We start from the raw sequence: 15528 nt of genomic DNA, 5'->3' as shown, positions 1-15528 counted from the left end.
TTTATCTTGCATGGTCTTGAAATTTTCAAAGATGAAGACTGCACAAGCTCTTTGAGAGATCTACTCCATTGGCAGATACGTAAGGAGCAACCATGCTTTGTATTTATTATAGTTCCAAGATGTCCCACAAGAATCTAAAAGAATTTGTTACATTTACATGCCTCAGTAGTTTCTTTAACAGAACCTTTAGCTGAGTTTTAATAGACCAAATAACAAATACAGTATGGTCTGTAATTTTTCATCACTCAGCATATTAACTCACTAGCTTATTAGTAATTTATGGCTTAGTTCTGAGAGTATTCACATTAATATTAAAAAAAAAAAGCACCTGATTGCGATTAACATCCAACCATCACTCAAGACATACCAGAGTCAAGATATTCCAAACTGTGACAGACATCTTTTCTTCAAGTCCCCTTTCCCTACTGGAAAGTCACAAGCAACACTCCCAACAGTTGATGATAAAATCAAATGAATAAAACTACCCAGTATATTTATACCGTACTTGGAATTTCCATTATGCAATACATCTAAATTCAAGTAGTCTAGAAAATTTAATATTTAATCTTGAATGGATCTCAGTTTTTCTTCCCTTGGGTTGGTAACAGAGGTATTTCTTTGACTTACAGCTCAAAATACGTTTTAAAGAAAGAACGCCGTGCAATTTTAAAAATGTAATTAACACAATAAAGCTCACCTCCACATTTCAACCCTTTGACTCCTCAGCAATGCGTTTGGCAACCTGGAAGTTATTAAGTTCACAGTTCAAAATAAAGGTTATTTCACACAATTGTGTAAGTAATATTTTCAGCTAGGAAAATTCATACTATGAACTTTGAGTGTGATTCAGATTAAGAGCAACCGTCTAAAACTGACGTTAGGTGACGTATATTAAAAAATACCCTTAGAGATATAAAGAAAAAAATACTTCAAATATGGCTGTTTGTTTTGTTTAGTTTTTTTCCCCACCCAAAAATACACAAAGGTAAATGTAATCTAAGTTCTAACCAAGGAAAAGACTTGCAAATTTAGTCTTCCTCATCTAACCCACAAAGAGAACTAAAAATACATAATTACATAATATACCTTTGTTTTCCTCGTCTCACTTTCCCAAGTCAGAAGCTCTGAATCAATTTGCTCAATAGGAATCTCTAAAAAAATTAGTAAATTTATCCAGATATAGAACCTGGATTGATGACTGTATGGACTAAAAGCTCTAATCAGACAAAGGCTTTTAATTTATCCATAACTATGTCAAAATGCATGCATGCATAAAACAAGATGCTGCATCATCCTACTGCACTACCGCATGGATTGGAAGACTTGACAATCACCATTTTTGTATTTCTACATCTCTCACCCTTACTTTGTAACACCAAGGTCTGTGGAGAACACGTTTTCATGGACACTTTGTTAGGTCTGAAACAAAACATTCCTATGTTCTAGCCAGAACTGGGACTTCAGCTGATTAGATTTTTTAAATTATAAAATTGACACTTTGTACTTGCAAATGAGGAAAAGCTGTAAACACTTCTCTGGAACAATAGCTTTGTTTTAAATAGTACCTAGGAAACTTCAAACATGCACCGTTAACTTTACTTAAATTTCTGGAATTTTGCAATCTCTAAACCTACAAATTCTATGTACGTTTACATTCCTTTCTTTTTCTATTACTCTACAATGTTACCAAGAAGTGGGCAGAAATCACTAGTTCTGTACACCTTTTGAAGGCACTAGGATTTTTTTTCTCATTTTCTACTTTAAAAATAATAAATGATTACTACTCTGTTCAGGGGCAATTAGCTGTTCTTGTAGAGACACTGGTCCACACTGTAATGAAAAGATTCTTCCAGCATGTTTCTTTAGTTCAACGAGGCATGTGTTCATTCTCTTCTCAAAATCTGAGAGCGAACTGACGGTCAGCGGAGCATGTTCACACAGCCTCCTAGCGACCGCGCTGAAGGAACAGTCTTTTCTTAAGTTATCCACCAAATAAGGCTCATCCAAACAGACATATCTCGGCCAGTCCTTCTGCAATCAGTACACATCAAAAAAATAATTATCTCTGAATACGAGACAAATGGAAAGATTAAATTTGGTAACCTGTGAAATTCATTCTGGATAAAGAGTTGCAATAGCAGTATAAGCACGTTTTACTTACACATTTTAAGAACGTCAGATCTTGGCAATGTTGCTAACATAGACTGCAATTTCCTGCTGCTCCATGTGCCGCATTCAGAGATGATTATATCATCTCAAAAAGAGGGAAAAACAGACATAGGCCAAGGAGGCCCATTATAGCGTACGCAGAGCAATTAAAAGGACTATAACTTTTTAGTTAGAAAAAGAGATAACTCAGGGAAAAAAAGGGTTGTTATGTTTCTAAAGAGACAAATAAAATCATGTGCAGTTTAAGTTCTCTGAAAGGACAGTAATGTCTTCCATCTGTTGAGAACAGCCTTGGAAGCATAAGAAGAAACTGCTCCTTGCTCAGTGAAGAATTAAAACTAGTAGCTTAAACATTTGAACAACCTGTTGAAACCAATGGTAGTCATTTGAAGTAAGTCATCAAATTGATTACTTCCCTGAAACAACTTTGCAAGTGTTAATATGGAACGATCAATTTGTTTTTAAAATCCCTAATATAGCTGAAAAACAAGGACACGTTCCACCATAATAGCTGGACAGAAAAACAAATTATTCTCTCCCTTCTCCCTGCCAAATCAAATGAAGAGCAAACCAGTAATACATACAAGCATTTCAGGATAGAAAAGGAAAAAACAAATAAAACCAAGTGAAAAACTAAAATATATTAATATTTTGTTTTGATATTATTCAAAATTATAATGTTTCCATCAAAAATCATAACGCTTCCAATTTTATATCAGATTGTTTCTTCACATAATTTGTCCCTAAGTAAAAATTAAATTCTTATAATGAAATGTTCCACTTCACAAAACATTTTTAAATATTTTTATTTCATTGTTTACATGAGATAAAAAGCTTTGGTTCAGTGCAGAGGAACTATTTTCCTCATAGCTCTGCAGTTAGAGGCTTTGAGTGAGTCAATACTTGCAAATTATGTAGGCAGGTCAAAAGAAATTTTCTGCTTCCTTCAAGAATAATGTAATTTCAAGGAATCATTGGTATTCACATTATATTAAATTATTTAACAAAATACAAAAGCGTATTGAAAGATTTCCCTTAACATGCTTCCCAGTACAAGAAAAGAAAGCAACCTCATTAAAGAAACAAAAGTAGCTAGCTGTTCACCCTGCCACACTCATAAGCACGTTTTGCCTTAGGGTTCAGCACTTTGTGTTATGTTAGTAATGCTGTGGTCTGATCAAATATTTTAAACAAAGCTTGGGTCAGTATCATCATTCAAGCATGCTTCCAACAATACAAAAGCGCTGTACTGCAGACAAAAACTTTCTCAGTGGTTTACCTTTCTGGAAAAAGGAAGTTAACAACAAGGCCACTCTTGATGAGCTGCCATTGCTGCAAACCTCTTAGTTTGCAATGCCTGAGGGTTTAGGAAATACAATCTATGTTCAAACTCAGTTCTTGATATTTACATGGCTTTGCTCACGATCCCATTTCTGCATGTTCACTCCATTCTACACATGGGTTATTAAAATAACAAGTAGTCAGACTCACCAAGTCTTGAGACCGTAGGAATTCTTCAAAAGTCAAAGGAGGCTTTTCCATTTTCGACTGACACACAGTAAGAATTGTTCTCACCAGAATGCCCTAAAATCCATAAGACAACACATCTGAGCATACATTTAAATTTTGGATTATTGAAACTTACAATTAAGGCAATCACTGTAGCTTATAAACAGCTCATTCGTAGTCATTTCTACAAAAAACAGAAGAATCACATTCCTAAATGTTGAGAAAGATGCTAAAGAAGACACAATCACAAAAGCAGAACTTCCCTTTTCCTCTAGACATATCCATGCAAAGTAGCAAGATATTTATATCACTTATGTACTTTTAAAATATATACGGGCAAAAGATGTGAAAGTTGCATCACCAAATAGGTGTGCTCTGCTTTTATGTTCCGATTTTGTTTATCAATTGGAAGCAACGCAAGGATTGTGAATGAGCAGAAATCTGACTGAAGTCAGTCGACTCGCACATCCCAGGTTGAGTGCAATTAAAAACTCAACTTACACTCTTACTTCCAAGCATGAACAAGATGTAAGAAATGTTAATTCGTGCCCTAGGGCTCCTGCAACTAAGACACCACAGACTGCCTTCGACTCAGCCAAGATAAATATTTCCTATACCAAAATTACTGCTTTCGCACAGGCAGTTCAGCTTAAAAATGAAACCAGTGACCACAGGACGTCACAGCAGGCAGTGCCCTCACTCAGCCCGAGCTGCGTGGAGAACCTTGCAGTCCTGTGGAGAGAGATGAAAAACAACAGCAGCAGCCACAAAGAAATACCGTGACGAAATTCTCCAGCCCTCGGCGCGAGCCGTAAGCATGGCGGTACGTGCACTGCGTGGAAAAAAAAATGGGCAGGAAACGCCGAAGAGCTGAGGAAGGACGGCCGCGCGCTGCAGGCCGCCGCGTGCCGTTGCTAAGGGCCCCTAGCAACCATTTCCCGCCAAACCGCGATGCCGCCACGTCCTTCCGGCCCCGCTCCCGCGGCGCGCAGCCCGCCCTTGGCGTTCCGGGTCGTTCCGGGGCCGCGGCGCGCGCTGGGAGTCGGCCCGGCGGGGCAGGGAGCGGCAGGGAGCGGCAGCTGCGCGACTCGCGGCGAAGGCGCGGCGGGGCCGGGGGCCGGGCGGGCGGCGGGAGCCGGCGGCTGTGCGTAGGCCTTGGCCGTCGCGGAAGTTGTGCCCGCTGTCCTGCGGCGCTGGCCGGGTTCGGCCTTTCGCTGCCAGCTCCCGAAAAGCAGATCGCAGCAAGGAACCTGTCCGCGCCTTGGGATTTGACTGTTCAGTGGGTTTTCCTGGCCTTTAAAATGCTAAAGCTTGTCGCTGCGGGAGGGAGAGGTATCGAAGCACGCACAAATATTTAATTTATCCGGGATTTATTTTACATTCCTAGTGTAAAGCTTGCTGAGCGTTTTATCTTTGTTGTTTTCCAATTAGATTACGCTCGGTTTTATCTAAACAGTTCCCTTCGGACCACATCTGGGGAATTGCTGTTGGTTTGCAGTCGTTAAGCGGGCCGTTGGGTTACATCGCTTCTCCAGTGCGATCCCCGACACGAAAGACATCTCGGTCAGCCAGAAGTAAACACGGGGATTACTGCCCTCGTGTGAAGCGGGGCAGCTCGCAGCTCCTGCAGGCGGCTCCTCCCGCACGGGCTGAATTGCGGCGGGACTGACCCGGCAGGCAGCGTCCCGGGAGCTGCGGCACAGCTGTAGTGATCCCGGCTGGGCAGGCAGAGCTACTGAAAGCAGAGAGAAAGCTCTGCACCGGCTGCAGAGTCTGTTGTGAAGAAAGCCTGCAAAAAGGCCGCTCCGTCAGTGTTACTGAACAAATGTTCACCTGCAGGATGAGTTTAGACTGTCAGTGCTTACTAGTTACTATATGGAGTGCCACAGCCCTATTTTAACGCTCTTCTGAAGTGTTAATCTAGCCTCAAGCTTTGTTCCAGGAGGATTTCCTTTCTCTTACAAAGGTCTGTCAACAAGAATTTCATTTAGTTTGTTTGCCTGCCTATGCACAATACATTGCAGCACAAAGATTGAAGTCTAGTTACAGTTCGATCTTACAGCTTTCTGTCTGTAGACGTTTAATTCCTTACTAGTAGCCATGCTGAAAACTGATGGGACTGCTCCTGCAGGTACCTTGTATCTGCTGTTACCTTGTAGACACAGATCCTGCCCCTAGGAAAAAAAAAAAAAAAAAAAAAAGCCATAAGGCTGAGTTATCTGGGTAAAAGGATGAGCATATGTGCATTAAGAATAGACATCTCAAGTTCTGTCTGGTTCCTGAAATCTGTTTGGAGTTCGTGGTACTGCTATAACTGGGTCAGATGATTGTGCTATTTTTTGTTATAGGAAGTACATTTGTTGATAGGATCACATGTAGGATCATATAGAATAATCTCTTTATAATTATACTATGATGGATCTTTGTTTTACAGGTAAATCACATTGTCTCTTTCAGCTAACCATGTCTTTAAATTCATCTACAATTCTAAATGAAGAAAACTCTCAAGGACCAAAAAGAAGTCTAGAACAGCAGACTCCATCGCCATTTCAAGATAACCCACTTCAAAAATTACAGTTGGCGTCACAGGAAGTACTTGAAAAGGCAAAAAAAAGTGGGAGATCAAAATGCCCACGATGCAGTAGCTCAAGGATGTTTTATTGTTACACATGCTTTCTTCCTGTTGAAACTGTCCCTATCACAGAAATCCCAATGGTGAAGGTTAATATTTCTTATGAATCTTTTATAATATTCTTGTGTCTTTTAGTTTCTAGGGACATAAAAAAGATGGTCTGTGATCATTTCTTTTCTAATTCTACTGTTCTTTACAAACAGTAATTTTTAACACAAATGATAATGAATGAATAAATTCCATTTAGATAAAATTATTGTTCTTATTTGAGATATTACATGCACAGGCACTGACAGTGTGCCACTCTTCACATAAATGCTTATGTGCCTAATTGTTGGGAAGATAAGCAGAAGTCACTCATAAGTGTGAGTTTACTTCGTTTTTAAAAATTTACTTTTATTCAGCTTGTAGGAATTCTGGCCTGTACAAAATGTACTGTGAATAAGGTATGATTTGTCCATAACCAAGGGTGAATATGTAATACAGATGAGTATTCATGTTTTAAAACCATTATATTGCTTAATTTAAGCCCATATCTTATCTATCATTTGATGCTATTTCTAGAGCTTTGTTAAGCACACTAGTGCTACAGCATTCCAAATTGCATTCATTGGTATTTATGTGAAGTCAGAGAATGTGACAGGTGCTTCCTGTCACTTGTGTCTGGTTTAGTTCTAAACATGAAAAAAAAATAATTGTAAACTATTTGAAAGAAAAATGTCTTAATTACATGCGCATAAGGATTTATCCTGAATTTTGTATAAGCTTTTGTATATTTCTATGTTTTTATATGATTCTTTTTTCTTTATTGCTTTAGTTACCTTTGAAGATTGACATTATTAAGCACCCAAATGAAACTGATGGCAAGAGCACTGCTGTGCACGCTAAGCTCCTGGCACCTGATGATGTTACAATTTACAAGTACCCTTGCATTCCTGAATACAAAGAAAAAAGACATGAAGTAAGAAATTCCATGTAAATAACAGGGCTTCGCGTTGGGAAAAAAAACAGAGCTATCTTCCATGCTTCCCCTCCTGAAGCTGATAGCACTCCTCTGGGAGAGTGGGAAGCACTATTCTGTTAATCCGGTCCATTCCATCTTGAACATCTCAAAGCACGGGCCTACAAATGTATAACGATTACGGTCTGTCCTACAAAGCTTGAAGATATTGCAGCACCATCTAAGCACCTTGAATTTTCTGTTTCCAGCACTTTAGGTGGTAGATAATGTGATACCGTGTACCATAAGAAGTGTTATATCCAAAAATACTCAGATGGGTATTCTGCTCATCCTAGTCAGCATCTGCCAGATTTAAACATCCTTGAAATATCTTTATTCATTATTTTAATGCAATCCTTTAGCCTATTAGAAATATACATCAATAAAATATTAGTATTTAAAGAGAAACTCTCCCTCTCTACTGACTTAAATGCTTGTGGGCGGGGAAGTTTCTATTCCTTAACTAAATAATTCCTACTGTTTCATTAGCATATTGCTCAGATCTCATTTATTTTCTTCATTTAGGTGGCACTTATCTTTCCCGGCCCCGATTCAGTTTCAGTAAAAGACATTGCTTTCCATCTCCAAAAATACTCCAGGAAAGGTGTTGGTGACACTGATGATGACTGTTCCAAAGAGCCGTTTCCTAAGAGAGCAAGAGTAGAACCTGCAGAAGAGAAAGATACAAATGAATGCATCTCAAACAACATGAATGAAAGCACTAAACTGAAGAAAATAATATTTATTGACAGTACCTGGAATCAAACTAATAAAATAATAACTGATGAAAGACTTCAAGGTAAAAAGAAAAAAGTTGTTACTGCTACAGAAAAGGTTAAGTGAAATAGCTGTATATACAATCATAAAAATTCCCTAGGTCCTCTTTCGCTGATAAATCTCTTGTCCTTTTCATCTCTCTTCTTCCCTCAAAATCAAAGGTGTAGAGCGCAATGCAAATAAGTGGAAATTCTGTCACAAGTTTCCACATTCTTTTTAAAATAATGTAAGTTGATTTGTTATTCAGGGGTCTACAGTAGAGACAAGGTAAATCCAAGGTATGTGAATCCTTTCTGCCTCAACTTCAAAGAGGATAAAGGGCCTGGAGCTTCACCCATATGAGGAAAGGCTGAGAAACCTGCATCTGTTCAGGGTACAGAAGACTGAGGGGATCTGATCAATGTTTATAAATATTGAAAGCGTGGGAGTCAATTGGAGGAGGATCTCTTCAGGGTCCTTCGAACCTCTGCCATTCTGCAAACCCAACTCTGAAAGTTACTCCTAAAATTTGTGAATACAGAAGATTAGAGGAGGGGTGGAATTCCTGCCTCAAACAGCATTTTCAAGCTGCTACTATGACCTCTTCAGAAAATTAACAATATAGTTATAATAACAGCAGGCACAGTACTAAGACAATAGAACTACTAACTACCATAAGCACAAGCCATAATTACTTATTACTTAAAATTTTCTGCTCTGGAGTTTCTTGACTTGTTCCATCAAATTTCAAAGAAAATATTGTTGCCATTTTGCAGCTGAAAAGTGAAGATGGAGGAGAGAAATTATTTGCATGCAGGCATATAGCAAGCTAGCAGCAAAGCCAAAACCAGAGCAACTGAAGGCTTGTTTGGCATCCTAACCCCCGATCTTCTCTAATCCATGTCAATTTTCTGTTCTTGACAGGGTTACTACAAATTGAATTGAAAACAAGGAAAACTTGCTTTTGGCGTCATCAGAAAGGAAAGCCAGATACGTACCTTTCCACAATAGAAGCAATTTATTATTTCTTTGTGGATTATCACCAGGAGATTTTGAAAGAGAACTACAAAGGACAATATGATAATCTGCTTTTTTTCTTTTCATTTATGTACACATTGATTAAAAATGCCAAGTGTGGCACAGGAAAAGAATAAACTGTCTGTCCATAAGTGACAACCTATAGGTAACAACCTTTTATTTTGTTTCTTTTGTAATTATGATCTACTGTAATAATGTAATTTTACCTGATTGAAATCTGGAAACAGGTTGTACTCTTAGTCATGGCTAAGAGCTTTCCTCTAAAAGTAACCTTACGTGTGCAGAACTACTCAGATGAGCAGTCTGATTTAAATTATTTGAATAGAATTAACAGTTTACTGAATACTGTAGTGTTTGAACCTGATCTGCTAATCACAGGGAATTTCTTCAGGTGGGGATTGGAGAAGCTGGCCTTTGTCCCATATGGATCTAACTCTAAAAAAGGATTTTGCATGCTAGCTTCTTTTGTTATTTATGTTTTGGATGTTTCATATGTTTTATCTAGTCAGATTGATTTCAGTTACATGACTTCAAAAAGGTCCTGAAGTTATTAGGACAGTATTTAATAGAGGACTGGGGACAAATGAAATGCCACATTGAGTAAATGGAGTATAAATTACATGCTTGATGATTGACTCCAAGAATTGTCCTTGTAATCAAAAAGCGATCTCTTTAAATATCATTGTACAGTGCATGATTTCTATAGTACCATTCATGTACTGTTGTATTAAAATTATTCTCAGTTTCCTGGATAATTGTAGACTCCTTCAAACAGAATTTAAGTGTTTGTATAAGTTAGTTCGTTATTATTTTGGCAAACACTAACTTCTATCATTATAGGATATCATGGTAAAATTTTGTAGATGCCATCTTCTTATATTCTAAGTAGCAGAAAGGACTCATTGCACACTTGGAGTTACCTGAAACCGTAGATCTTTTTTCAGGACCTAAGCTAAATATACAGAGACAAGAAATATGATAGATTGTGTTTCTGATCCCAGCGTTCCTGACAGGACTTCCTTAAATTAAGCAGAGTGTGAATCCACTGTGTTACTTCTTTTGCAACACTGTGCAAATTTGCACAGCATAAATAAGACTATCTTTTCTGATTTAATTTTTCCTGATATGCATAGGACTGCTGGCAGAGTCATCATGTGTGAGTGTAATTGTATGTGCCTTTGCCAAGTGCTAGCAGTAAAGGTAGTGCTGGCAGAGGTACCGGATGTATTATTTTATGAGCAAAATTGTACAAATATGTATATTTTTAATCATTCTAGGTTGTTCTGCCAAATAAAATTATGTTGGTAAAAAGTATAGCCTTAAGATATTGACATATATTTGATTATAGGTAGAATATAAGGTGGATGCATATTTCTGAATATTTTCATAAGCCTTACTGGCAAAAAACTAAACCTTGTGAAAGTGACACAGATTGAAGAACTATAATAGATCATTTTTTAAGAGAGGTTCCAAAAAGTTTGTTGTATATTTTACTCTAGAAATCTGACTAAATTATCATCTGTACCATACTCTCCAGAAGAGTGCCCTAATATCCCAGTATAGAAACACTACATTGAAAAAAACTTCATGTAATTTTTATTTTTTTTAATTTTTTTTTTTTTAACTATTACACAGGAATCCATGCAGAATCAAACAACTGATTTACTGTATATGTTTATAGATATTTAACGCATCAAGATATTCATGAAATCCAAGTAAATATTGCTTTAAACAAGCTACAGCTATACTCCCTGCAGGTTGTACTTCAGATTTGTAATCTCATCTGCATAAGTGAATGCATCTAAAACCCCATCTCAATTGACAACCAAAGTGATCTCCGTTTGCAAGAAGAAATGCCAGTTAAGTTATATGAGTGCACATGAAGTGTGCGAATTACAACAGCACTGCAAGAAGCATAGGTTTGAAGTCAGAATAAGAAAAAGCATTTTTAAATGTGTGTATGTATATGTATGAGTATATGTATGAGTATATGTATATACACACATACATGGCAAAGCTGTAAATGACGTTGTGAGCTCATGTGTACCAAGCAGTTAGAAAAATCAGTCATGTCTCAGTGCTACTGAAGCAACGCATTTCTTACTCATTTTACCGCTACTGAGAGGTTATTGGGGCTTTTTACAATGATTAATGCTATCTCTTTTGGTTTGAATTCTGATAGTTTATTGACGCCTTCATCTGTTTTTATTTTATGAAGATTGCTGTAATATTTTTTAAATCATTGAAGTGATTTTAAATCACACAAATTTGAGATGGAAACTTTCATTCACTTCAAGCAAACAGAAATAAAATGAACCCGCTGACCTAGTGTTTTACAAGAACCAGAGAGAAAAAACTTGGGGGGAGGGGAAGGTACTTGCAAGACACATTTCCCCGAAAACATGTTTTTTTATTTAAGAAGTAGAGGTCAGATAAAAGCTTATATAAGCTGCTCTGGTACTTTCAGAAAATAGTTTCATAAGGTTAAAAATGGCTTCCAAATTTAAGTTTTCTGTACCTCACTTTATTTGAGCAATGGGAATTAAAATTAATTCACTTTTGAAATAGATTCTTAATTCCCAAGTGAAAACAATGTGCAGAAAAGATTTTAAGTCTGGAATCCGCATCCAGGAACTGGTTCAAGTTTTTTTCATCTACTGTGACTCTTGCATTACAGTGAGGTTCTTCTTACACCAAGTGATACAAGCACATCTAATATCCATAATTAATATATTGATATTCCTGTGAAAACCTTCTATAAGGACAGAGAAAGGAGGTTGTTATCGCTCCTGCTCCAAGTCTGTTCTGAGCACCAGATGTACTTCCCCATCTTCTGCTCTCCCCTCTACAAAAAGATTTTAATCCTCTATTTAATTTCAGAACTGGTATAAGCCAAACCATCTAGGTCATCAACCTCACACTGAAAATGTCTTGATATCTCTGATACATTTTTTCAACTTTAAGATTAATGAATAGTTTTTTTCCACCAAATGAAAGCAATCAAGTGGTTAATCCTTTCAAGTGCAATTAGCAGCACTGACCTCCCTGTTCTTTAAAATGAAGGTCACTGGGAGGTAAAGGCCAGTTCTGGGCCTTTCCTTTCATATCAGAATACCCCTTCACTAACTATCTCTTCTCTTTCCAAAAACATCAGAGAGCAAGGGGGAAAAACAGGCTTCTTCTTCCATTAGCAGTAACTTAAACAGCCATAAGTTAAAGGGGGAGGAAAAGGAAGAGCATCTCTATCTATCTCCTTTCACAACAGAAGACATCTGGCCTCCAGTGGGGAGGCCCCAGATAACAAAGAACCTGTCATTACAAACCTCTGAGATGTGTTCAGAAAGCCATTTTACCTGCAGTCTGGCTCATTCATTTCCTGCCACTGAAGCCATCTGCTTTTGCTTATTGTGGGTATTATTGTTCTTTGTTTGGCCAGGAGCGTGAAGTGGCTTCACTTTAGCATGCCTGTATGCTTGGTCAGAGGAAAGATTTAATCCTTTTCTCAAAACGAGTAAGAAGGAGCTGCAAAAAAACAGTTCCTTTCCTGGAAGGTAGCACGAAGTCATCCAAGCCTAGGTTGAATAAAAGGTCATGTCAGTGCATGGGGTAAAGATATATTGAGATTGAAAAGAGATGACAACTTTGAGTCTACAGCAGAAATGTTCCAAAGTACTTGTAATCCTACCTGATTTAAGCTCTTTGCCACTGCTTCTGGCAATTTTTTTTCACCTCAAGTCTCTCTGCTTTTAAGTTTCACTTAGGCGCCTGCAGATGCATCATAATCCATTTGTACTTTCCTTTTACACTGAGTTTCAGTATTTACACTCTGGTTTTTATCTCAATGGTTTACTTTAAAAATCATGTCTCTTAGCAAATGAAGATCCTAGCATTTTATATATGAAAATCCAGTCCACCTATCTCTATGGTTAAGTTCTCCATCACTCTCAGGTGATGACTGAGAGTGTCTGAAAGGGCTGTGTGCCAGCAGAGGTTGTCCAGATTGTTTTGCAGTAAAATGGTGAATGGGGCAATGTAAAAATAGGAAAGCTTACCTGCTAGAATGAAAAGACTACATGCCATTAAGATGCTAATCTATTGATACTAAAATAGAAGGTTGCCATTAAGGTACTGAATGACTGTCAACATAACCTCTACATGGCTATCCCCTGTTTTAAAAGGCAGTATTTCAGTTTAATCCCAATAGTTAAAAATGAACACGGATTTTGGTTCATGACACTTCGCAATACCCACATTCAAAGTGTTGATTGTGAAGAAAATACGGCCTTCTTCCTGCTCCCTTGTTGTGAAGGCTCACATATTACTGCCATGGTTAATGGCTTCTGAAGGCGAGTCAGATGCAGTAGAATTTTCAAAATTATGTAACACAAACTTTAAAAACACCCATTACTGTGTGGTGCTTTCACCACTACCTGCCAGAGGAAAAAATGAAATATTCCTTAAGCCTCACAGCAAGAGGTAGAAACCTGGTTCTCCAGTGCAAAAGCAACTTTGTATTTTCAGCGCACTGAAAATGGACATTTGTCTAACTGTGCAGCGTCTTTTCCGCAGAAGAATACTACTCTGAGTTGCAGCAAAAATTTGATCAAGCTAAAACTACAGACTTCATATCAAACGTTGTTGCTATTGCTAAATAAAAATACTGTATTTCAAAAACATAAAAAATACTTTAAGCTTCATTTTTGTGACTAAATTGCTTGCCAAACACAGCATGAATCCTGGCTGACCTGAAGCTCTGTTTTCCAGTGATCGCAATGCAACTGAAACATTCTATCTAGCTTTTTCTGTTTACAGGCTTTCAGACAAAAGCAATGCTGCAGTCTATTATTATTATTTACAGCAGACAAGCAAGCTTCGATTTTCAGAAACTTCATGTAAAGAACCTCAGTCTACGTATTCAAACAGAAGTATTGCGATACTTCCTCTCGATCTTATAAAAGTCTATTTACAGTTATTGGCTTCAGTTAGTATATCTATGTCAGCTAAGAGCACAAAAATGCTTGCATTCTTTTCAGTCAAAATTGTGTTGGCAAAAAACCATAGAATAGAAATCTTCGTATTGCCAAAAGCTTCTTCTTTTCCTTGAATATGGCTTATTCTATTTGGGGAACTGATCCAAACTTAATGACTGGAGCAGCTGCCAGGGTATTTGACAATAAAACTAAATTGCTGAATTCTTAAATGCACAATGTCTAATACAGGCACAGCCTAACAGTGACTTTGCTCATTGTAGAAAGAGAACACACTGAAAAAATATATTAGAGTAAGAAACAAGATCATCTTGAATCTTTTCAAGACCACGAAAGCTTAACACAGTACATTCAAGAAAGGAAGATGACACACAATACTATAAACTCCTCGATCTATGGATGGTCCTATGGAAATAGATAAGCTTTCTTTTCCTAGGACCCTGCAGTATTCTGTTTTCTCTACATAGAGAATGGACATTCACAGTTAAACTTGTGCTGATGTATATTCATCTTGCGTGTCAGGTGTCAATTCAGAAAAGACATTTCTTGTTCATCATTCTAGGGGTTGGCACTTCTCTTGTAAGCAAGAAACACCCTGTAACTAATGCTGGATACGTTCTGCCACTGTTTTCTAGCACCTTTTTCCCTTTCCAGAGTTCTAGTACTGGTGTGATAGCAGTAATAGAACTGGGATCTGCCAGTGCTGCTGAGTTCACTGGGCCACTTGCACCAGTGAACTAGACAAATATGCATCTCAGACAAAAGTAAGTACAATAAAATGTATCACTTATGAAAGAAAAGCCAATGTTTCAAGTTATCAAGACAATGCTGAAGTACATAAATCAAGCATACAATAAATTATAGCAGTTTGTTGTTTCATCTAAATAAAAAAAATTAGGTCCGTGTGTTGATATTGAAATCTGGAATCGCATCATGGCAGTTACATATGCTGACATTAATATTTTTTGTACCTTCTCTATGTAAGATATAAAAATAAATACTCTAAAGAGGCAGTCTAACACAAGGCCCTTGTGAGACTAAATAGAGCACATGTGGAATCTGAGGATGACATCCATTACGTTATAACACATAGTTTATTTCAATACTCCCTTTTGCTCCAAATCTATTTTGCTTAGTTCCCCGACTCTGCACATGAGAAAGGCTGAATTCACACACGATCCACTATTGGTCCAGAAATCAACACTTTCAGTGTTCCAGGAGATGCCACAGCTTGAGTTCAAACGGTAGCACAGAGCTCTAAAATTTGTTAGTAATTCCTAAAACTTATAGCCACAATTCTCGTGTTTAGCTAGTATATTTCTATGTTAACTCTACTAATAAATAAATGGGGCTTAGTTTGAAGGTACAACAGTGCCAGTAATAGCGACTAGATTACCCTTATTCTCATGCTCATTGAATCCATCAAAAACTCTTAC

General features: G+C 37.6%; 2 protein-coding genes and 1 long non-coding RNA gene across 11 annotated transcripts in view; 1 reads left to right on the top strand and 2 right to left on the bottom strand.

Moving 5' to 3' along the window:
* Positions 1–706: 706 nt before the first annotated feature.
* On the bottom strand, positions 707–3747 carry LOC128075569 (protein FAM227B-like). Its single transcript, XM_052672449.1, has 4 exons — positions 3661–3747; positions 1785–2031; positions 1087–1151; positions 707–742 (listed from the first exon to the last, which is right to left on the bottom strand). Exons 1-4 carry the CDS (start codon positions 3709–3711, stop codon positions 707–709), a joined length of 399 nt encoding a protein of 132 aa, XP_052528409.1. The 5' UTR covers positions 3712–3747.
* Positions 3748–4842: 1095 nt separating this feature from the next.
* Positions 4843–10418, top strand: DTWD1 (DTW domain containing 1). Of its 3 annotated transcripts, none has more exons than XM_052672443.1 (5): positions 4843–5010; positions 6136–6399; positions 7128–7271; positions 7836–8109; positions 8991–10418. In XM_052672443.1, exons 2-5 carry the CDS (start codon positions 6142–6144, stop codon positions 9218–9220), a joined length of 906 nt encoding a protein of 301 aa, XP_052528403.1. In that variant the 5' UTR covers positions 4843–5010; positions 6136–6141; the 3' UTR covers positions 9221–10418. The 3 variants fall into 3 exon arrangements, with proteins under 3 accessions (XP_052528403.1, XP_052528402.1, XP_052528404.1); XM_052672442.1 differs by having other exon boundaries at positions 6113–6399; XM_052672444.1 differs by having other exon boundaries at positions 4844–4957; positions 6113–6399.
* LOC128075572 (uncharacterized) overlaps positions 5373–15528 on the bottom strand; it is a 72053-nt gene continuing 61897 nt past the window's right edge. For 5 of the 7 annotated variants that reach the window (XR_008203898.1, XR_008203897.1, XR_008203900.1 and 2 more), the window contains 3 exons: positions 12458–12676; positions 7132–7977; positions 5757–5852 (listed from right to left, as the gene is read on the bottom strand). This is a non-coding gene — a long non-coding RNA (uncharacterized LOC128075572). Of the gene's footprint in view, positions 5468–5543; positions 5853–7131; positions 7978–12457; positions 12677–15528 lie in introns of those variants that run through there. The other 2 variants (XR_008203902.1, XR_008203903.1) reach the window with 2 other exon arrangements.

Source organism: Tympanuchus pallidicinctus, unplaced genomic scaffold, assembly GCF_026119805.1.
Source record: "Tympanuchus pallidicinctus isolate F22 unplaced genomic scaffold, pur_lepc_1.0 scaffold12, whole genome shotgun sequence".
Taxonomy (NCBI): Eukaryota; Metazoa; Chordata; class Aves; order Galliformes; family Phasianidae; genus Tympanuchus; species Tympanuchus pallidicinctus.
The sequence above is the reverse complement of the archived record's forward strand: the minus strand, read 5'-3'. Positions and strand labels throughout refer to the sequence as shown.

Bases quoted from the DNA above. Each gene is read 5' to 3' on its own strand.
- LOC128075569 (XM_052672449.1), bottom strand. From the start codon at position 3,711: ATGGAAAAGCCTCCTTTGACTTTTGAAGAATTCCTACGGTCTCAAGAC. The intron at 1,152-1,784 runs GTAGTAATCATT...TAATTTTTTTAG, and splicing joins GCTAATTGCCCCTGAACAGA to AGATTCCTATTGAGCAAATT. The intron at 743-1,086 runs GTATATTATGTA...AATAACTTCCAG, and splicing joins GTGAGACGAGGAAAACAAAG to GTTGCCAAACGCATTGCTGA.
- DTWD1 (XM_052672442.1), top strand. From the start codon at position 4,980: ATGCTAAAGCTTGTCGCTGCGGGAGGGAGAG. The intron at 6,400-7,127 runs GTTAATATTTCT...TTATTGCTTTAG, and splicing joins CAGAAATCCCAATGGTGAAG to TTACCTTTGAAGATTGACAT. The intron at 8,110-8,990 runs GTAAAAAGAAAA...TGTTCTTGACAG, and splicing joins AACTGATGAAAGACTTCAAG to GGTTACTACAAATTGAATTG.